Source organism: Symphalangus syndactylus, chromosome 4 (genome assembly GCF_028878055.3).
Source record: "Symphalangus syndactylus isolate Jambi chromosome 4, NHGRI_mSymSyn1-v2.1_pri, whole genome shotgun sequence".
NCBI classification, from domain to species: Eukaryota; Metazoa; Chordata; class Mammalia; order Primates; family Hylobatidae; genus Symphalangus; species Symphalangus syndactylus.
Window position 1 is genome coordinate 87,182,597 of NC_072426.2, and position 23,088 is coordinate 87,205,684.

General features: G+C 43.4%; 1 protein-coding gene across 3 annotated transcripts in view; it reads right to left on the reverse strand.

Moving 5' to 3' along the window:
- Positions 1 to 15,186: 15,186 nt before the first annotated feature.
- LDB3 (LIM domain binding 3) overlaps positions 15,187 to 23,088 on the reverse strand; it is a 72,422-nt gene continuing 64,520 nt past the window's right edge. For all 3 annotated transcript variants that reach the window (XM_055275468.2, XM_055275469.2, XM_055275467.2), the window contains one exon: positions 15,187 to 20,616. In XM_055275468.2, the coding sequence (XP_055131443.2) occupies positions 20,527 to 20,616 (90 nt within the window). In that variant the 3' untranslated portion in view covers positions 15,187 to 20,526. The remainder of the gene's footprint in view (positions 20,617 to 23,088) is intronic.

Genomic DNA, 23,088 nt, shown 5'->3' on the forward strand with positions numbered 1-23,088 from the left:
AGCTGCATCCCTGCACCCAGACTGCTGGGCAGTTGTAGGTATTCTTGGTGGCATCACTTAATTGCCTCAAGCTCTTTGTTTCTAGACTCCCTGTGTCTGTATTCTATCTATCTGTTGGGCCTCCCTTCCCCCATTACCTCAGGCTGGATGTCCCGATCCCCACTGCGCTCTTGGACTACCACCTGTTGTTTGCTCACTACTCTCTGGCTATCAGGCACTGCCTAGAGGACTATGGTTCCTCCCACTGAGCACCAGGAGCTGAGGCCTCCCTACCCCAACTCCCACGCAGCCCACAGTAGATCTTGGCCTTCCCTGTCCTGCTGCAGCTCACTGCCCTGCCTTTCCCTATCCTCACAGCACCTGGTTTATTGCACTTGGATTATTTTTTAACCAGATAAAAACTATATATAATATATATGCTCTGGACATACACTAAGTACGTATTAAAGGTATATTATATGTAATTTTGGCTGGGCGTGGTGGCTTATGCTGGTAATCCCAGCACTTTGGGAGGCCAAGGTGGGTGGATCATTTGAGGTCAGGAGTTCGAGACCAGCCTGGCCAACATGGTGAAACCCTGTGTCTACTAAAATTACAAAAATTAGCTGGGTGTGGCAGCAGGCGCCTGTAGTCCCAGCTACTTGGGAGGCTGAGGCAGGAGAATCGCTTGTCGCAGTGAGCCCAGATCTCACCATTGCACTCCAGCCTGGGCGACAGAGCGAGACTGTCTCAAAAAAAAAAAAAAAAAAACTATGTGTATATATTTTTTTCTGGCTAAAAATTAATCCAAGTGTAATGGGGGTGTGTGTGTATATAATCTATTGAATATAATTCAAATAGATTTCTAGTCTGAAATTTGTGTGTGTGTGTGTGTGTGTGTGTAGGTGTTTGTGTGTACATATGTACATATATACGGATATATGTACACACAAATATGTATATGTACATATGTACGTATATATGTACATATGCATATATGTAAGTATACATGTACGTGTGTGTGTATATATATATATACACACAAAACCCATATATACATTCAAAAATGAAAAGACCCATGTCTGATTCTTCTTACTATCCCTAAACACTGATTCTACTCAAGAATTCCTTTGGAGCTAGTAGTCCAGAAATCCCAGCATGTGGAGCTGAATATGATTACCTTGGGAATGACTAGTAAAAGGAAGGCAACGTGCGATGATAAAAGATTCAAGCTGAGATAACTAGGGAGATAAAATCTGGATCAGGAGTGCAGATTCATTAACACCATACTTTGCCTACTGTTCATGGCTTACATGGTTATTGGGATGTATTCCTAGATGTGGTGTGGTGTCACCAGTGTGACCAGGCATACTAGTTTACCCATTGGATATGTTGAAAGTACCTGACCCTGTGCTGGACTCAAAAGTTCAGGGAACTGTCTCATTCTCACTCCATTGTAACCAGTGTGCTGCTTGGCACACCAGTAGGTAAGTATTTATTAAATGAATGACATACTTAATTTTGTTCTCTACTGGTAGTTTGCCCTGACGCATTTCTTTTTATTTCTATTAGCCAAGGCAGGGTTAGGTGTTTTGTTTTGTTTTTTCCATATTTTTGAGGATTAATGATAAAGCACTTATCTTGTTGGAATGAGAGTCTACTAACAAATCCTGTACATCATAATAGCAGAACTATCATCTAACAACTTGTTCTCAATAAATAAACTTTTAAACAACTTCCTTTATTATTTCAAAGGCATACGTAGTCATATATATAACCAGTAACCAATACTTGTCAGTGTTTCTTTTAAAATGCAGATTATTTTCCATTTAGTTTGCTACCTACCTTAAAACCCCTCTTCCTCCGATCCTGAATGCTGCTAGCTCTCCTCCTATTTGGTCATTCCCTCTTTCAACTAATGTTGCCCAGTTGTTTAGATCTCTGTTGTGAAACACCAGTCCCATTAAATCTGAAAACACTGCTGTAGAGTAACATTTCGTTAGACTGGTCTCACTACTTTCTGAAGAATGGACCATATTCATTCTCAATTTAATGCCATTCTCCTCCCTATACTGCCTGAGTACCACCTCTTCCAAGAAGTCATCTTTGACTTCTCCATCCTCATCTCCTTAGGCTTTTCTCTCAATGGTCTACATCACTGACTTTCCACATAGCTTAGCTGTTCTTATGTCTTTCTCCCAAATAAGTTTTCATACCTTTGTTCTTCAACATAAATAGGGGCCTCTCAGCCTGAGGAGACAGTTTAGGGAGTACCAAAATACACGTAGTATCAAAAAAGCAGTCCCAGGTCACTGGAGCTTACCAGTTATTGAATCCTTGCTTCTGCGAATCCATTGTTTTCAAGGTTGGTGGGTAGTTGCAAACTCCTTGATGCATCTGCTGTGCTATTGCATCCTCCCTCCTATCTCCCCTGCATAGGTACTACTGTCGCTATGGTCATGGTACTGAGCACCAGGGTTGCTAGGTTGCACAACTTTAAGGGGGTGCCATTCACAACCTGTCTGACACAAATGGTGCTCCCTGGAATTATGCATTGCAACATCTGCACGTGATCCTATCGAACACCAGAAAGTTCTACTCCAATGGCAGTAGGGAGGCTGGTCCCTGGCTTGCTTAAAGAACCCGCTTTTTTATTGTGTAACATTATATACCTTTCAGGACATATGACAAGATATATTTAAGCATTTGTTAATTTTGTATTATTAAATATATGTGTTTATAAAGAAATAGATTATCCTGAAATAAAGAGAAAATGTTGGCAGTGTTCTGTGGTGGCCTAATGGATGGTTATTATTTTCTTCCATAAGCTTTGTCTCCCCCAAAATGGACAATATGTTACTTTTTTTTTTTTTTTTTTTTGAGACGGAGTCTTGCTCTGTCGCCCAGGCTGGAGTGCAATGGTATGATCTCGGCTCACTGCAACCTCTGCTTCCCGAGTTCAAGTGATTCTTCTGCCTCAGCCTCCTGAGTAGCTGGGACTACAGGTGTGCGCTACCATGCCCAGCTAATTTTTGTATTTTTAGTAGAGACGGGGTTTCACCATGTTGGCCAGGCTGGTCTTGAACTCCTGACCTCATGATCCGCCCACCTTGGCCTCTCAAAGTGTTGAGATTACAGGCGTGAGCCACTGTACCCGGCCCAGTGTTAATTTTATAATCAGAAAAGTAGATATTTTCGACTCTGGGTTTCAGCACCAAAAAAAAAAAGAGTAGATATTATTTAAAAGAACTGGTTGATTGATAGAAAAATGAAAGTGACAAATTGTATATTTGTCAGAATGAAGTCAGTTAGAATCCCATATAAGATATGTAATTAAAGTTTTTATTTATTTGATTGACGTGAATATTTTTCTTAGTAAAAAGAGTTATTCTAGGCCAGGCACAGTGGCTCACACCTGTAATCCTAGCACTTTGGGAGGCCAAGGCGGGCAGATCGCTTGAGTCCAGGAGTTCCAGACCAGCTGGGACAACATGGCAAAACCCCATCTCTATAAAAATTACAGCCAGGCGCGGTGGCTCACGCTTGTAATCCCAGCACTTTGGGAGGCCAAGGCGGGCGGATCACGAGGTCAGGAGATCGAGACCATCCTGGCTAACACAGTGAAACCCCGTCTCTACTAAAAATACAAAAAATTAGCCGGGCGAGGTGGCAGGCGCCTGTAGTCCCAGCTACGCGGGAGGCTGAGGCAGGAGAATGGCGTGAACCCCGGAGGGCGGAGCCTGCAGTGAGCCGAGATCGCGCCACTGCACTCCAGCCTGGGTGAAAGAGTGAGACTCCGTCTCAAAAAAAAAAAAAAAAAAAAAAATACAAAAAAATTAGCCAGGCGTGGTGGTGGGCGCCTGTAGTCCCAGCTACTCGGAGAGGCTGAGGCAGGAGAATGGTGTGAACCCGGGAGGCGGAGCTTCTTGCAGTGAGCCGAGATTGCGCCACTGCACTCCAGCCTGGGCGACAGAGCCAGACTCCGTCTCAAAAAAAAAAAAAAAAAAAAAATTACAAAAATTAGCCAGGCATGGTAGCACTTGCCTGTCATCCCAGCTACTCAGGAGGCTGAGGCAAGAGGATCCCTTAAGCCCAGAAGGCAGAGGTTGCAGTGAGATGTGATCATGCCACTGCACTCCAGCCTGGGCAACAGAGGGAGACCATGTCTCAGAAAAAATAAAGAGTTGTTCTGTTGTTATACTTGCAATAACACATCATACTCATCAGATTTTAACTATGTATACCATATGTCACCAAAACTAGGATACTGTTTCGTTTTGGGTTTTTTCCACCCAAAGAACAGCATGGATACCATTGATTATAAGATCCATCATTATTTTATGTACAACTAAGGAAGAAAAACCTTGCCAGTTAAACCCTGACACATTAATTAAGATATCGCAATTCCAGAAAGTTTCAAATGTCAAAAAAATGTGCATCTGAGAATTAATGAAATATGGTGTATTTTAATGCATCTAGAAGGCGAAGCAATGCCATACAGGCCAGCATTTGAAATGTTAAATTTCTGAGTTTTTTGATGTATAATCTTGTTATGCCTGATTCCTGAACACTGTGGATGATACCACAAAAGCAGAAGCAGTGCAGTTCAACTGCATGTAAACATGTAAAACAAACAAAAGTGAGTAACTTATGATTCAGTCACATAACGTTTGGAAAAAATACTAGCATCAAGTCACGTGCTGGATTATATCACAAATCAAAAATTAACTTTTCTTTTTTTTTTTTGAGATGGAGTTTCACTCTTGTTGCCCAGGCTGGAGTGCAATAGCACAATAAAAATTAACTTTTTGACAGTTGCTTATACTGAAAATGTGTGATGACAAGACGAACCAAATTTTAGATGTTAACACAGAAGTTATCTTTGGAGAAGTCCAACTAAACATTCAGAAAAATCTCAGCAGTGCAATAGAATGACTTTACATCTGTCCCGGAAACTGAACAATAGTGCTTGTTGCTTATGAGGCCATCAGGAAAAGCCAGCAGTGGATTTCTTTCTAGTACAATTAATTGCTTCCGCTGTATATAAAATTGAAAGAATTGGGTGCTTTAGTGCGGAAAAAGGATATCCTGCTACATTGCTCCTATTTCCTCACAAAGGCTATTACTGAGCCTTTCACCATTAATTCACATGCATTGGATTATCCTGTGATGAAAGGCCAAAAGGCTTTTCATTTTTATAGTCTCTTATCTCCTATTTATTTGGCACCTCTCTGGAGATACCTGCTCTTCTCCCAAGACTAGCTAATTGCTAGGATGTCAGAAGGTGACTAATGACTGACTTCCTTTTCAGAGACTGAGCCCATCTCTGTGCTGCTTCTTGGGGTGGCTTTTTTTATTGCTGAGAAATATTCTGGGTTCTGTCGTTATTTGAGGTAAAAAATGTTTTTTTTATTTTTTTTGTTTTTTAAAAAGACAGAGTCTTGCTGTCACCCAGGCTAGAGTGCAGTGGTGTGATCACAGCTCACTGCAGCCTCAACCTCCTGGGCTCAAGCAATCCTCCCACCTCAGTCTCCCAGGTAGCTGGGACTACAGGTGCATACTGCCACATTCAGCTGATTTTTGTATTTTTGTAGAGACAGGGCCTCCCTGTATTGCCCAGTCTGATCTCGAACTCCTGGGTTTAAGTGATCCTCCCACCTCAGCCTCCCAAAATGCTGGGATTACAGGCGTGAGCCACCATGCTCAGCCTCAAGACTTTGTTCTTAAGGCCTGAGCTGAGCAGGTCAGAACTGACACCAGCACTGTTTAATAGAACATTCAGTGAAAATGAAAATGTCCTGTATATTCCCTGTTCCAACACAGTAGCCCCTAATCTCATGTGGTTATTGAGCATTTGATATGGCTAAACAGAGAAACAATTTTGATTTTTTTTTTTTTTTTTTTTGAGACGGAGTCTCGCTCTGTCACCCAGGCTGGAGTGCAGTGGCGCAGTCTCGGCTCACTGCAAGCTCCGCCTCCCGGGTTCACGCCATTCTCCTGCCTCAGCCTCTCCGAGTAGCTGGGACTACAGGCGCCCGCCACCACGCCCGGCTAATTTTTTGTATTTTTAGTAGAGACGGGGTTTCACTGTGGTCTCGATCTCCTGACCTCGTGATCCACCCGCCTCGGCCTCCCAAAGTGCTGGGATTACAAGCGTGAGCCACCGCGCCCGGCCAATTTTGATTTTTATTTATTTTTAACTAATTTAGAATTTACACAGTCACACATGCCAAGCAGCTATTGTATATACTAGCCAGTGCAGGTCCACACAAAGGATATATAAAAGAATCACTTGATGGTCCCAGTGCATACAATGGGCAGGGATTGAGGGGTTGGCATTGAAAATGCAGCATCTCAGCTAAGTGCAGTGGCTCACGCCTGTAATCCCAACGCTTTGGGAGGCCAAGGTGGGCAGATCACTTGAAGTCAGGAGTTCAAGACCAACCTGGCCAACATGATGAAACCCTGTCTCTACTAAAAATATAAAAATTGGCTGGGCATGCTGACTCATGGCTGTAATCCCAGCTACTTGACAGGCTGAGGCAGGAGAATCTCTTGAACCCAGGAGGCGGAGGTTGCAGTGAGCCGAGATCGCGCCACTGCACTTCAGCCTGAGCAACAGAGCGAGACTCTGTCTCAAAAAAGAAAAAAAAAAAAAAAAGGAACGAAGAAAATGAAGCATCTAAACAACTGAAAGAGTAGAATTGGATTGTTTGTAACACAAAGGATAAATACTTGCGGGATGGCTATCCCAGCCTCCATGATGTGATTATTATAACTGCATGCCTGTATCAAAATATGTACCTGATTAAAAAAAAATATATATATATATATGCCCACAAAAATTAAAACTAAAAAAAATGCCACCTTAAAAAAGAAAGAAAATGGGCTGGGCATGGTGGCTCACATCTGTAATCCCAGCATTTTGGGAAGCTAAGGCAGGCGGATTGCTTGAGCCCCGGAGTTTGAGACCAGCCTGGGCGACATACGGAGACCCCTCCTTTACAAAAAATACCAAAAATTAGCTGGGCATGGTGGCACACACCTGTAGTCCTAGCTATTCAGGAGGCTAAGGAGGGAGGATTGCTTGAGCCCAGGAGTTTGAGACCAGCCTGCGCAACATAGGGGGATCCCTTCTCTACAAAAAATACGAAAAATTAGCTAGGCATGGTGGCACACACATGTAGTCCCAGCTACTCAGGAGGCTGAGGTGGGAGGATCGCTGGAGCCAGAGAGGTGGAGGCTGCAGTGAGCCATGTTGGCACCACTGCACTCCAGTCTGGATGACGAAGTGGGAAAAAAAAAAAAAAAGGGTTCTGAAACCATTGGCTGAACTGATGCCTCTGTGCTCACTGTTAAAAATAAATGGTAGAAAGACCACACATTCAGGGATCTTTTCTGTAGTTTGCTACTAGAGAAGTTTCTCTAAACATGCAGAGCACCAGAAATGGGGGTTGCTATTCAATGGATATAAAGTTTCCGTTTATATTAAGTGTTCTTACTACGATTTTTTTGTTTGTTTTTTGAGATGGAGTCTCACTCTGTCACCCAGGCTGGAGTGCAGTGTCACGATCTTGGCTCACTGCAACTTCTGTCTCCCGGGTTCAAGCGATTCTCCTGCCTCAGCCTCCCGAGTAGCAAGGATTATAGGCACACACCACCATGCCCAGCTAATTTTGTATTTTTAGTAGAGCTGGGGTTTCGCCATGTTGGCCAGGCTGGTCTCGACTCCTGATCTCAGGTGATCCGCCTGTCTCGGCCTCCCAAAGTGCTAAGATTACAGACATGAGCCACCGCATCCAGCCGATTCTTTTAAAAAAACAAATTTTTTGTCTGGGCATGGTGGCTCACACCTGTAATCCCAGCATCTTGGGAGGCTGAGGCGGGTGGGTCACGAGGTCAGGAGATCGAGACCATCCTGGCCAACATGTTGCAACCCCCCTCTCTACTAAAAATACAACAACTAGCTGGGCGTGGTGGCATGCACCCGAAGTCCCAGCTACTCGGGAGGCAGGAGAATTGCTTGAACCCAGGAGGCACAGGTTGCAGTGAGCCAAGACTGCACCACTGCACTCCAGCCTGGGCGACAGAGCGAGACTTCCTCTCAAAAAAAAAAACAAACAACAACAACAACAAAAACAATTTTTTTAATGGTAGAAACTAGCCAAAATGCTAAGTAGCGGTTGTCTCCCAGTAGTAGGACTATGGTCACTTTTTTTCCTTCTTTCTGCCTATGTGTGTTTTTCATATTTTATTTAATAAGCACATATTCCTTTCTTAATTTGTCAACATTAAAGAGAGCTAAACCCATTCATTTCTTTATTACCCCAATTTCAAATTAAAGTGGTTTCAACCAACTCTTTCTCTAAGAGAGAGGGTAGTCATTTTGAAATACTGTTTCTTCAAAAATTACTTCAGGCAGCACTTTTTAGTTGAGAGATCTGTATTCCCTATCCTAGCGTGAATAGCATCAGAGACCTGTGTTTGGGACGCCCTAGAACCCTGCTAAGAAGAATCAGAGAACATCCTTCTGGAAGACATGGCTCCAGACCTGGAGCCATCCTCTCACTTAGGCATTCCCTGGGCGTTGTGCCAGGATCCACGCATTTCTGGACTACAGTCTGGAGTCTCAGAGTCAAGGCCCAACAGGTTAAGGAGGCTCGTGGACTGACAAGGGCTCTGGTTTTACCACTGAGAAGAGAACGATAAAAAGAAGTCCTCATTTCCTAAAAGTTCAGACATGATCGTACAGGTTTAATTGGGAACAGTGAGCTGTTTACAGCAAAGTATAAACCGTATAAAGTAGACCTCAGCGGACACTCCCAGAGGATGTCCTGTGAACTCTCACTTCTCCAAGTCCAGATTCAGCAGAGCTGGCTTGGTGAGGTAGGGCGCTGCAATGCCAGCCAGAGGAGTAGCCCGGAAACCCCTTTCCAGAACTTTCTTTGACCAAAAGAGATGGCCAAAGAGTTTTTTTTTCCTTGAAACTTGAAGCCAATCCCACTGTTTTCTTAACTGCTTCTGCATATCCACTAAAGAGACTCTTGAGAAACAGGCTTAGCCACATGATGTGGTGGGAAGAACACAAACTTTGCAATCAGAATCCTGGCTATACTTCCCAGTTTTTTACCTTGGGCAGTTTGTCAGCCTCTTAGACTCCCAGTTTCTTCATCTATAAAATGGGAATAAATAATACCAATCTCACGGGACAGATGTCAGAATTAACTGAGATATATATGCAAAGTGATTGGCATAGAGTCAGCACTCAATGAATTTTAGTTACTTTCCTTTTCCCTCTAGAAAGTGATTGGTCCATTAGTGTTTGTGTTGAAGGGGAGAGAAAACGAACTGTAAAACTCTAAATGAGCCTTACTTCAAATACAACCCAGTGCAGTTCAGTAATTAGTATATGAGTTCTGCTTCAGCTTGGGCTGGGCTCCAGTTCTTCATTCCAGCCTTAGCTCTGGAATTTCCTTCTCTAGAAAACCTTGGCAGCCCACTCCCAGGCTGGGTTAGTGGACTGCTGAGCTGTCCTGTAGCACTTATCTGGCCTTCTGCTTCTCAAGCTGAGGCACCTAACACTGAATATGGAGTACAAAAGGTTATAGAGCAGGCCGGGCATGGTGGCTCACGCCTGTAATCCCAACACCTTGGGAGGCCAAGGCGGGCGGATCACAAGGTCAGGAGATTGAGATCATCCTGGTCAACACGGTGAAACCCCTTCTCTACTAAAAATACAAAAAAATTAGCCAGGCATGGTGGCGGGTGGCTGTAGTCCCAGCTACTTGGAAGGCTGCAGCAGGAGAACCGCTTGAACCCGGGAGGTGGAGGTTGCAGTGAGCTGAGAGCACGCCACTGCACTCCAGCCTGGGCGACAGATCGAGACACCGTCTCAAAAAAGAAAAAAAAAAAAAAAAGAAAAGGTTATAGAACATCTTCTCCAGGGCATCTTTTTTTTTACTTAATAATAATAACTTAAAACAGAGCATGATTTTTTAAAGCTAAAATATTAGATTGTAAGAGAAATTTTACAATTGCAGAAAGTTCCTAGAGGACATGTGTTTACTGTCCTTTGCTTGTAGGTCTGCTTTATATAAAGTTGAAGAAACGTTTATTGCCTTATGATAGTGAAATTATGCATAACTTAATTATCTCCTCAACCAGACTATGAGCTCTGTGAGGCAAGAATTGTGTCTCATTTGCCTCTGAATTCACGATAAAGCACTTAGTTACTTAGCATGAGGCCTGGCTCAAAGTAAAGGCTCAATGAATGTGGAACTAAACTCAACTCTGTCTTCCTCCCAGTGCTTCTGATGAGTATAGTATTTCCACGAAGGAAAGGACTTCACATCAAGTGCCTAGTAGAGAGAGGTATTTTGGGGAGATGTATTTTCCCTATCTAAGCCTTGCCTTCCCTACCTGGTAGAGTTGTTAAGATTCAATGAGAAAAGATACATAAAGTGCCAAGCACTGTGCGTAACCATAGAAGGTGCATGCACACACACACACAAACAATAACAAAACTTGTTTCCTTTCCTCTAAAGTCACATTCTGGTTATTAACCTACAAACTATGACATTATCCTGGTCATTTAAATCATTCCAAGCAACTAAAAAAGGACCTGGTATCTATGGCTCAGGTGTGAGCCACTGCCTGGGGCTTCTGCAACACCCCATCTTTCCTCCTAAACTCACAACCTAATATTACCATACCATTCAACAGCTTGCTTACTCTTTGGGTTACCTTCCCATTAAACCTGGGCTTATAGGGATAATTCAACTAGAAGGTGGAGAGAGGTAACCGCTTCTTAGGAGGAGGGAGCTACAGAGCCATTTCCAGCCTCGCCTCACTCAGTAATCTGATTTCCCCTCCCAATTCCAGGGCATGTCTTGGCCCTGGTTCCAGGAACAGTCCTGGACAAATGTTGCCAATTCCTAACAGAGAGCATGAACCAGGGAATCAGGATCCCAAAATGGCTGTGTCCTTTATTCTATTGGCCTGAGTCTACAGTAGCTTTACCAAGAAACTAATGCAGCTTAAACTTCAAGGCTCCTCCCTCACTTCCAAAGACCCCCATGGGTGCTAAGAGTTGCTGGAATATTCTAGGTTGAGAGGGAAAGCTAGTTTGCAATCAGGGAACTTTTTTTTTTTTTTTTTTTAGAGGAAGTTTCACTCTTGTTGCCCATGCTGAAGTGCAATGGTGCGATCTCGCCTTACTGCAACCTCTGCCTCCTGGGTCCAGGTGATTCTCCTGCCTCAGCCTCCCAGGTAGCTGGGATTACAGGCATGCACCACCACACCCGGCTAATTTTTGTATTCTTAGTAGAGATGGGGTTTCACCATGTTGGCCAGGATGGTCTCGAACTCCTGACCTCAGGTGATCCACCTGCCTCAGCTTCCCAAAGTGCTGGGATTACAGGTGTGAGCCACCGTGCCCAGCCTAGGGGACATTGTTACGTAAGCTTTTCTGATAACTTGCCTAAGTAGGTTTTAGAAGAAAGTGACCTAGAGTTCTGGGACTCCACTCATTTGTTGTGATTTTGTCCTCATTCTAAATGAATATTCAATGAATACTCAATTTGGTGTTTGCAGTTACTGTAACCCCTTTTTTTTTTTTTTTTTTTTTTTTTGAGACGGAGTCTCGCTCTGTCGCTGAGGCTGGAGTGCAGTGGCGCAATCTTGACTCACTGCAAGCTCCACCTCCCGGGTTCATGCCATTCTCCTGCATCAGCCTCTCCGAGTAGCTGGGACTACAGGCGCCCGCCACCACGCCCAGCTAATTTTTTTGTATTTTTAGTAGAGACGGGGTTTCACCGTGGTCTCGATCTCCTGACCTTGTGATCTGCCCTCCTTGGCCTCCCAAAGTGCTGGGATTACAAGCGTGAGCCACCACGCCTGGCCTGTAACCCCTTTTTTTCTTTTCTCTCTTTTTTTTTTTTTTTGAGACAGAGTCTCACTCTGTCGCTTAGGCTGGAGTACAGTGGCGCAACCTCAGCTCACTGCAACCTCCGCTTCCCAGGTTCGGGTGATTCTCCTGCCTCAGCCTCCCAAGTAGCTGCAATTACAGGTGCGTGCCACCACGCCTGGCTAATTTTTGTATTTTTATGGCTAATTTTTGTATTTTCATGATCCGTCCACCTTGGCCTCCCAAAGTGCTGGGATTACAGGCGTGAGCCGCCGCAGCCTGCCAGCTTTTTTTTTTTTTTTTTTTTTTTTAACAAGGTCTCACTCTGTCACCCAGGCTAGAGTGCAGTGGTGTGATCACAGCTCACTGCAGCTTCCATCTCCTGGGCTCAAGCGATCCTCCCACCGAGGCCTGCAGAATAGCTGGGACTACAGTCACATGCTACCACGCCCAGCTAATTTTATATTCCTTTTTTCTTTTCTTTTCCTTTTTTTTTTTTGAGGTGGAGTCTCATTCTGTCACCCAGGCTGGAGTGTAGTAGCACGATCTTGGCTCACTGCAACCTCCACCTCCCGGGTTCAAGCAGTTCTCCTGTCTCAGCCTCCTGAGTAGCTGAGATTACAGGCGCACACCACTACACTTAGCTAATTTTTGTATTTTTCATAGAGACAGGGTTTCACCATATTGGTCAGGCTGGTCTTGGGCTCCTGACCTCAGGTGATCCACCCACCTCAGCCTCCCAAATATATTCTTTTTCTTAAAGGTGGCCCCACAAAACACTGGATTCCAGGCTGAGTCAGGCCCTTCTCCAATCTGTGTCTACTTTTCTACAATGCTTCCCTCTCCTGCAGCTCACCAGAAAGTCACAAGTAGGATGAGAGGGGCTCCGCAGGGATGTGGAGGTGACCACATGCAAGATAGAATTGCTATCGCCACTTGCATTCCTTCTACCCCAGGCACACATTGGATGCCTTGCAGTGATTCTTCTTCCACAAATGCTGGGATTCTCCAGCATTCCCAGTGCTTCTATTTGAAATAGTTTTCAGGATATCCTGAATCCAGGATAATACCCATCCTGAATTGAGCATTGGACATCGTATTAGTTGAGATTCTTTTGGTTGCAAGCGACAGCAACCCAATTTAAACAAGCAGAAGGAAAAAGGTGAGAACTAGACTTTGAACCAGGGTTAGATAAAGGGAATAACTGATTTGCAAATGGAAAGGTAGTCTGTAAGAATTTACTTAATAAAATATTTGGGGTTTTGAATAGAATTTGTTTGTGAAAAACAGCACTCTGTTCTCAGCTAAGCAGTAACAATTATGGCATTCTTTGATTATTTCAATTCTGGTTTTTTTTTTTTTTTTTTTTTTGAGATGGAGTTTTGCTCTTGTTGCCCAGGCTGGAGTGCAATGGTGCAATCTTGGTTCACCGCAACCTCTGCCTCCCAGGTTCAAGTGATTCTCCTGCCTCAGCCTCCCAAGTAGCTGTGATTACAGGCATGCGCCACCAGGCCTGGCTAATTTTGTATTTTAGTAGAGATGGGGTTTCACTATGTTGGCCAGGCTAATCTCGAACTCCCGACCTCAGGTGATCCACCCTCCTCGGCCTCCCAAAGTGCTGGGGTTACAGGCATGAGCCACTGAGCCCGGCCCAAATGGTTATTTCTATGTAAACAGACAATTTTTAAATAATGTGAAAATACAGGAGTGTTTTGGAAATACCGAGGTGGGAACACCGGCCCGCTGTGGCCAGGACGATGACGCATAATGAGAAGGTAGCACTTGCGGTTGAGAAGTGAGGCTGGAGAGACACAGCGGCCTGGCATATGGGACTTGTAAATGCAGGTTAGTTTGGGCTCTGTTGAGGGATAATGAGAAGACATTTATAAGTTGTGCAGTTCCATTAGATGGTCAGATTTATTTTTGGAGAGATCCTGAATGGGAACGGATTTGGGGGTGCATACGGAGCAAAATGGAGACAAGGAGATCAGTTAGGAAGCTGCTGAGATGATGCAGAGGAGAGATATTTTTTAAAGGCAGGAGTCCGGAGGATGAGAGGAGAAAACAAATTCAAGACAGGTTCAGGAAGTACATGGGCAACCTGTGGTAATTATTTGTTGTCAGAGCAATATGGGAGAAGACACTAGGATGCTCCCAGATATTTAGTTTCAATGACCGGGTGGTGCCTACAATTCACTGAAAGAAAGAATACAAGAGGAGAAGCAGGTTGGCTAGGAGGATGGAGAACTAAGTCAGTGGCAGCCCTGGAATTCTCTATGGAAGAGATTCAGTCAGAAGGCATGTGGGATTTGTCTTGAAATTATAGTTACAATTATAAGCATTCTGCATTTATTTAGCATGCAATGTTCAGATAGGATAGCATGGATGCGGATTATTTGAAGGCCTTCTCAATAGAAGTTTAATCACCTTGTTTAGGCAGACAAGGATATATGAATAACATAAATGTTTTGCATTCAAAGGGAATTTACCAGGCAAATAATAAACTGAAGACCTCGTCTTGCATTATATTTTCCTAAAGGTTTGTTTGCTTAGCTACTTGGTGGTCAAATATTTCAGTTTATTTCTGTTCTACTCTAAATGGCTTCATTTCTAGAAAAGTTGCTGTATTTCGTTTTATATCATTTGTTTTCAAATAAGTTTAGGGTAAAATCCTCTCATAGCATTTTTTTTTTTTTTAATAATGAAGACCCTTCTGAGGGTACTATGTTTAACAAAATCAAACTCATTCTTTTTCGAGGTAATCTGTTTCTAGGAATTACTGAAAGGTAAAAGGAAGATTTCCATGACATGTTTGGTTTTTAGCACCTGAATCAGACCTTGACAGAGCTGTGCAATTACAAATAGAAGCCACATCTTACTGTTTTAATACTTCTTGAAGCTGTAGCATGGATGACAGAATGTCACATCCTGAATTTGGCATTGGATGTTGTATTAGTTGAGATTCCTTTGGTTCCAAGTGACAGAAACCCAATTTAAACAAGGTCAAGAATAAAGGGAAGGCCAGGTGTGGTGGCTCATGCACGTAATCCCAGCACTTTGGGAAGCTAAGTTGGTGGATCACTTGAGGTCAGGAGTTCGAGATTAGCCTGGCCAACATGGTGAAACCCCATCTCTACTAAAAATACAAAAATAAGCCAGGTGTGGTGATGCATGGCTGTAATCCCAGCTACTTGGGAGGCTGAGGCAGGAGTATTGCTTAAACCCAGGAGGTGGAGGTTGCATTGAGCCAAGATGGCACCACTGTACTCCAGCCTGGGCGACAGAGTAAGACTCTATCTCAAAAAAAAAAAAAAAAAAAAGAATAAAGGGGAAATTGAGCAAACCAAGGAAAAGATAACTATGGAGCCTTGGGAATGACAAGATCCAGGAACCGTCACACTGGCAGAACACTCTGTCTCTCTCATTTCAACTCTTTGCTTCCCAGTGCCTGTTGGCTTCTTTCTCTCCTAGAGCAAACAGACTTTCTTCACACGAGAGGGAAGAGAGGGCCTGTTGGACTCATTCTTCCAGCTCAGCCACCAGTAAGAGAAGAGAATCTCTTTCCAAGATCTGGTTTTAGCAGTCTCAGGGAAGAAGAATTCTGATTGTTCTGGCCTGGTTCACAAACCCACTTCTTGAACCAATCACTGCACCTAAAGGGGCAGGGTCTGTATCAGAAGAAAGGATAGAAGCACATACAGACGGCCAACCATCCAACCCGTGAAGTAGGTGGGCTTGGGTGGCTGTGGGACATCCACGTGAGGCAGTGAGGCAAGATCTGGACACATGAGCCTGAGGCTCAGAGGACAGCACTGAACTGAAGACATTCTGTCCGATGGCTCAGAAAGTCACTGATTGCCTTGACAAAATTAATGGCAGGATTTATTCCACAAGCTCAGTAGATAGATTAACCCATGATCTTTATTCTCAGATAACCCTTCATATGTGTGTTAATAGAGGCTTAACTAGGATCAGACAGTGAAGTTAATAGTTATAAAATAAATTGTTTTTACAAGAAAGCAGGCCAGGCGCAGTGGCTCATGCCTATAATCCCAGCACTTTGGTAGGCCGAGGTGGGCAGATCACTTGAGGTCAGGAATTTGAGACCAGCCTGGCCAACATGGCAAAACACTGTCTTTACTAAAAATACAAAAATTAGCCAGGCATGGTGGTGCACACCTGTAATTCCAGATACTCAGGAGGCTGAGGCACTAGAATCACTTGAACCCGGAAGGCGGAGGTTGCAGTGATCTGAGATTGCACCACTGCACTCTAGCCTGGGTGACAGAGTAAGACTCTGTTTCAAAAAAAATTTTTTTTAATAAAAATAGATAACTTTTTTTTGAAAAAAAGAATGTCGGCCGGGTGCAGTGGCTCACTCCTATAATCCCAGCACTCTGGGAGGCCAAGGCAGGTAGATTTCTTGATGTCAGGAGTCGAGACCAGCGTGGCCAACATGGCGAAACCTGTCTCTACTAAAAATACAAAAATTGGCTGGATGTGGTGGCAGGCACCTGTAGTCCCAGCCACTCAGGAGGTTGAGGCAGGAGAATCACTTGAATGCAGGAGGTGGAGGTTGCAGTGAGCCAAGATTGCACCACTGCACTCCAGCCTGGAAGACAGAGTGAGACTTTGTCTCAAAAAAAAAAAGTCAAAAAAAAAATGTAAACTCCACGAGAGCACAAGTTTTTGTCTGCTGTACTCACTGTTGTGTTGTCAGTGTCCAGAGCAGTGCCTGTTCATGTCACTAGTAGGTGCTCAATAAATGTTGAAAGAATGAATGAGCAAATAAGCAAACAATATTTATTCTGTCCATAAATCCTTAGGAGGGCAGAAATTATGTACAAGTTAATTATACCAAATTCTAATTTTTGGTTCATATTTCTGGGCTATTAGTATTTGTGTGTGTGTGTTAGTGAGTGTAGGAGCCTTTTCTTCTCCATCATCTATTTTTAAAATTGTTATAGCTTTAAGAAGTACTAAAATGATGAGATGTGATTTCTGTTTGTAATTGCACAGCTCTTTCAAAGTCTGATTCAGGTGCTAAAAATCAAATACGGTATGTACAACTTCCCTTTACTTTTCAGTAATTCCTAGAAACAGAATACCTTGAAAAAGAATGAGTTTGATTTTGTTAAACATAGTACCCTCAGAAGGGTCTTCACTATTAAAAGGAAAAAAAAATTCTATGAGAGGATTTTACTCTGAACTTACTTGAAAACAAATGATGTAAGAGGAAATATGACAACTTTTCTAGAAATGAAGCCATTTAGAGCAGAACAGAAATAAATTAATTGGGAATATTTTACCGCCAAGTAGCTAAGTAAATAAACCTTTATGAAAATATAATGTGAGACGAGGTCTTCGGTTTATTATTTGCCTGGTGATTCCCTTTGTATGCAGAACATTCGTGTTATTCACATATCCTTGTCTGGTTAAAAGTGGTGATTACACTGCTATTGAGCATCAGGGCAAGCAAGTTGTGTTTATTCCCACAGAATGTTTTGTTTTGTCTCCAATTTTATTTGTGGCCATATAGAAGTAAGCTACTTCTGATGTGACATGGAAAACTTTACACAGAAAAATCTGTATTTTCACATCCTTTGGAGGGCTTTATTTTTGCTAAAAAGTAGAATTCACACAGGCAAAAAAAAAAAAAAGCACATGCAAAATATTTTTATGCACACCTTTAACACGCTACATTCCACTTCTGAAATTTTTCCAAAAACAAAACAATAAATCCCAAATACTGAGTTAAAAAGTTAACATTATAAAAGCTAGGTTCCTAACACAAACACTGCAGATATAAGCTGCAGATATAAGTCACTCCATTGCAAAAAGTTGTGGTTATAATTTTTTTTTTTTTTTGCAACGGAGTTTCACTCTTGTTGCCCAGGCTGGAGTGCAATGGCATGATCTCGGCTCACTGCAACCTCCGCCTCCAGGATTCAGGAGATTCCTGCCTCAGCCTCCCAAGTAGCTGGAACTACAGGCGCCTGCCACCACACCCGGCTAATTTTGTGTATTTTTAGTAGAGATGGGGTTTCACCATATTGGCCAGGCTGGTTTCAAACTCCTGACCTCAGGTGATCCACCTGCCTCGGCCTCCCAAAGTGCTGGGATAACAGGCGTGAGCCACTGCGCCTGGCCTATAAATGTTAAATTAATGTCAACAATGAGGAGACAAGAACTGTAGCTCCAAAGTGTGCTCCCCACCATGGATTATGAAAAATTTTGTTTAGTGTTGTAGGACATCCACAATGTAAACGAACTAGACACAGCCTTACTCCTGACACTACACCAGACTCACAGACACTGAGTGAACCACATTCAAAACTACCTTCTTTTCCTACTACCTTTTAAGTGTTTTTTTTTTTTTTTGCTAGTTTTGTCTTTTTGGCAAATAAGAGTCCCTCAGAATCTACAATTGCTCTGAAATGCAGAAAAATTGATTCAATAAAGGACTGTGGTGAAACTGTCCTTTGAGATATTTTACTTTTCTTCTTAATGATCATACACTTTTTAATGATCGTGTGTGTGTGTGTGCATGTGTGTGTGTAAAACCTTTAAAAAGAGATTTTGGAAACTGAATTCTGGGAACTTTTTTTTTTTTCTTTCCTCAAGACTAGTCCCTGATAATTGAATAGATAGTTTTTTGAGAAAACGACTTAGAGCCTGTCAGTACAGTCAGTAACAACCTCCTTGTCCCTGCATATTTGAACTTTCCAAAAATAACAGAATGCTGCAAGGTACTTGTCTGCAACTCCTGACAAATCTCCAGGCAGTCCCAGCAGATTTTACTCTGCCTGCTGCTTTGTATTCACCTTCTCACAGATCCAAAGGTAGGAAGGGCCCTGTGGCAGGAGCACATCCATGTCCCTCCCTGGTGCTCCCTGGGGGAGACGGGTGGCTTCGTGCTTGGAAAAAATAGGGACTTCCTGCAGCTAGGGACACAGCTAGCTGCTTCCTTCTCCCTCATGGAGAAGAGACACTCAGGTAAGATGGCAGTCCCGTGGAAGTCTCAGTCCTTAGAAGAAAAGAGTTCTAATACATTCCCATAAAACATTTCAAACGTGCAAAGAGAAAAATCCAAAACAGGAGTGAGGACAGAATAGAGTGAGTTGGAAGAGAGCCTAAATATCGTGCTCAAGTGAGAAACATCCATGCAAACTGCCGGCTTCAATGCCATGTTTTCGATGAGCATATTAACAGGGCTTCCTAAAAAGGAAAGTGACTACACTGTTTCCAACCACAGAATCTAAGCTGCCTTCTTTATCAATCACCAAACAGCTTTAAGATGCTTACCTAACTCAAACTATCACTAGTATAAAGTAGTTTGAAGGCCCCTCTACTTCAATAAATACTTAAATAATAGCTAGATCAACTCAGCTCATACATTTTCAAAATATTGGCCAAAACAGCAAATGCATATATATCAGTGCATCTGTTCCTTCCAGCAGTTAACACAATTGTACAAACTCAGTGTGCTGCGTTTAAAGGAACATTTGAAAAGGATGATGCAGACCTGAAGGTGGGAGGTCCTGCCTCCTCATGTGTTCTTACTGAGGGTAGCAGAAAGTAAGTTTCCTCTTCCCCACCCAGAGTTTGGGCATGTGAGCCTATTCTGCCATCCTGTTTCAGACAGTCTCTCTGTCTCTCTTCTTTTCCACAGGCTACCAAGCCTGTTTGAGATGGAGGGTACTGGGGGAGACGTCATAAGTGAGCAGTCACAGGTTGGGGTGAAATTCATGCACATGACTAGACACTCATGCTAATGAACCCTTAAAGCTAAACAAAGGCCAAAGACAACTCAAAGCCTTTAAAAAATCTCTCACACACCACAGAGCAAAATTGGAAAAACCCAATTCTACTTTCCCATCACAATTCAAAAAGGAGCTAAGCCTTCTGGGGATGTTGGATGTTTCGGACTGAGAGAGGGTGGCTGACAGGGCCATCTTTTCTCAGCGGTCTGCAACCTGAGCCAGAGCCCTTCCTGGAGCCCTGGCAATTGCCCAGTGGCTCCCAGAAGACATCTCTTTGGACGTCCGGGCTCCCATTAGAAGGTTTTAAGTTTGTTCAAGGTCTGAAGTCTGATGCGCAGAGGTAGCTCCATGACGCTAGTAATGGAATAACACTTCCTTTTTTGGTGAGGAAAGCCCAGTGGGTCTTAGCTAACAAGCTCTCAGCTATGACTCTAAAAATACCCTGCACTGAGTGCTGTTTGGCACTTCAATTTGTTTGCCAGGGGAGCGCTTAAGAACTCCGCAGAATGCTTCAGATTCTCCACAGCTGCTCTGAGCTCTGTCCTTCTCTGGTGACCACAGCAAGTGTATCGCTTTGGGAAAGCTGCTTGTTGCTTTTCACTTTTGAGTTCTTGGAATTCTGCTCTAAATGTCTGAAGTACAATTCCAGTCTTGGATTAATAACTAGTTTGGTTTTGAGTCTTCATTTGGCTCCTAGTCTGAACTATGCAAATACACGATCTGTGTACAGAAGAAAAAACCTAAAATTATACTTCCAAAGGGCTCAGTCGCTTCCTTTCTCTCCCCATTCCCCTCAGAAGAAACATCAGCCTCCCGAATCCTTTGTTGCCAGCAGCAGGAGCAGCTCCGGGCCTCGTCAGCACAGGCAGCCTTGGCCGCCTACAAGTTGATGGTGTGTGCGTGCTTCTTGCACAGGGGTCTGTCCTTCTTGGAGTAGAACGGCTGCCCCTCCAGATTCACATGGCAGACCTGGAGCAGAGAACAGACCTGCGTGAGACCCACGTGGCGCGGGACATGCGCAGATTTCAATCACTTTTTTAAGAAAACGCCCTGGCCAGGCGCGGTGGCTCAGTCTTTAATCGCAGAACTTTGGGAGGCCAAGGCGGGCAGATCACTTGAGGTCAGGAGTTCGAGACCAGCCTGGCCAACATGGCGAAACTCCACCTCTACTAAAAATACAAAAATTAGCCAGGGGCATGTTGGCATGCGTCTGTAATCCCAGCTACTCAGGAGGTTGAGGCAGAAGAATCTCTTGAACTCGGGAGACAGAGGTTGCAGTGAGCTGTGATTGTGCCACTGCACTCCAGCCTGGGCAACAGAGCAAGACTGTCTAAAGCAAACAAACAAACAAATAGCCTTGCCCCATGCATTCCAGAGAAAAGGCAACAGCCTATTTCTCCCACTATGAATTCTTAACGACAGAAGCAGAGTACATGAGTTGGACTATATAAAAACTAAGATTCCTGAAGAACAGAATAAAATCAAATGAAATTAATTAAATTTAATTAATAGAGAAAATATAGGAATAGAGAAGTAATAGAGAAAATATAGGAATAGAGAAAATATACACTACGAAGCTGACCAATTCAAGCTATCCAAAATGTATAAAGAGTCAATACAAGTTCACAAGTCAATATGCCACACAGAGGATTCACATCTAAAGAAAATCATTAGTAAACTAACAAACACATCAGAGAAGATTGTACTCACTAATAATTAAAGAAAAAGCAAATTAAAACTCCCCTGACTCCAGGCGCAGTAGCTGATGCCTGTAATCTCTACACTTTGGAAGGCCAAGGCAGGAGGATCGTTTGAGGCCAGGTGTTTGAGACTAGCCTGGGCAACATAGAGAGCCTCTGTCTCTACCAAAAAAAAAAAAAAAAAAGAAAGAAAGAAAAGAAAAGAAAATTAGTTAAAAAAATTACAAGAAAAACTGCCCTGAGATACCACTGGACACATATTAATCTAGCAAGACAAATAAAACAAAAAAACCTCAATGGCCTGTCACCTTTAACCTAACATGCCTGTAGCCAAAACGCTTAAAAAAAAAAAAAAAAAGTATTCAGTCAAAAATCAGCAATGCCAAAAAGGAACTAGGCCTACTCGTGCACTGCTAGAGACACGTGAGTGAGTTCAGTGTTCCATAGGGAATCTGGCCATGTTGAACAAGAACCATTGAGATGTGACTACCCTATAACCCAGTCATGCCACGCTAGAGAATTTCATCCTGCAGAAGCAACTCTGCAGAACAAGAAAACAACCTGTGCTCAACTAGAAACTGAAAACTACTAAAATTTCTCTCAACAGGGAGATGATGCAGTAAATTTTCATGTTGTATTTTTCCAATGGAATGCCACCATTTAAAAAGAGATATGGCCAGGCATGGTGGCTCATGCCTGTAATCCCAGCACTTTGGGAGGCCGAGGCGGGAGGACCACGAGATCAGGAGTTTGAGATCAGCCTCACCAACATGGTGAAACCTCGTCTCTACTAAAAATACAAAAATTAGCCGGGTGTGGTGGTGCGCACTGGTAATCTCAGCTACTCAGGAGGCTGAGGCAGGAGAATCACTTGAACCCGGGAGACGGAGGTTTCAGTGAGCCGAGATCGCGCCACTGTACCCCAGCCTGGGCGACAGAGCGAGACTCCGTCTCAAAAAAAAAAAAAAAAGGTAGATATGGAAAAGTATGCAGAAAAATATACAAAAAAACAAAAGAGATTAAATTCTTTTTCTTTTCTTTTTTTTTCTTTTTGAGACGGAGTCTCACTCTGTCACCCAGGCTGGAGTGCGGTGGCGCAATCTCAGCTCACTGCAACCTCTGCCTCCCGGGTTCAAGCAGTTCTCCTGCCTCAGCCTCCCTAGTAGCTGGGATTACAGGCGCCCACCACCATACCCAGCTAATTTTTTTGAAACAGGGTTTCACCATGTGGGCCAGGCTGGTCTCAAACTCCTGACCTCAAGCAATCCACCTGCCTTGGCCTCCCAAAGTGCTGGGATTACAGGTGTGAGCCACCACGCCCAGCCCAAGAGATGAAATTCTATATCCCCATGATGACAACATATAGTCTGAGGCTGGAGGCGTCCCAGAAAGAAGAGAACTAATTAATATTTGTGGGGGCTACCATGGACAAAGCAGGATGCCAGACACTCTATATACAGCAGCTCATTTAATTCTCATGAAAACCTTATAAGGTAGGTATGCCTTTCTCCCACTTCACAGCTGAAAAAACTGGGGCTCAGAGGGCCCATATGTCTTCCTTAAGTCACAGACCTAGTAAGTTGTAGGCTGGGAATCTCTGTCCATGTCTATAAGACTCCAGTTCTATGCTAATTTTTCCCCTACCCCATAGAAGAAAGGGGCTGTGTTTACTTGAAATTGATCTGGGTTCATGGGTTTGTACAGAGGTAGCCCTCTGAGTTTGCTGGACTACTAGTATGTA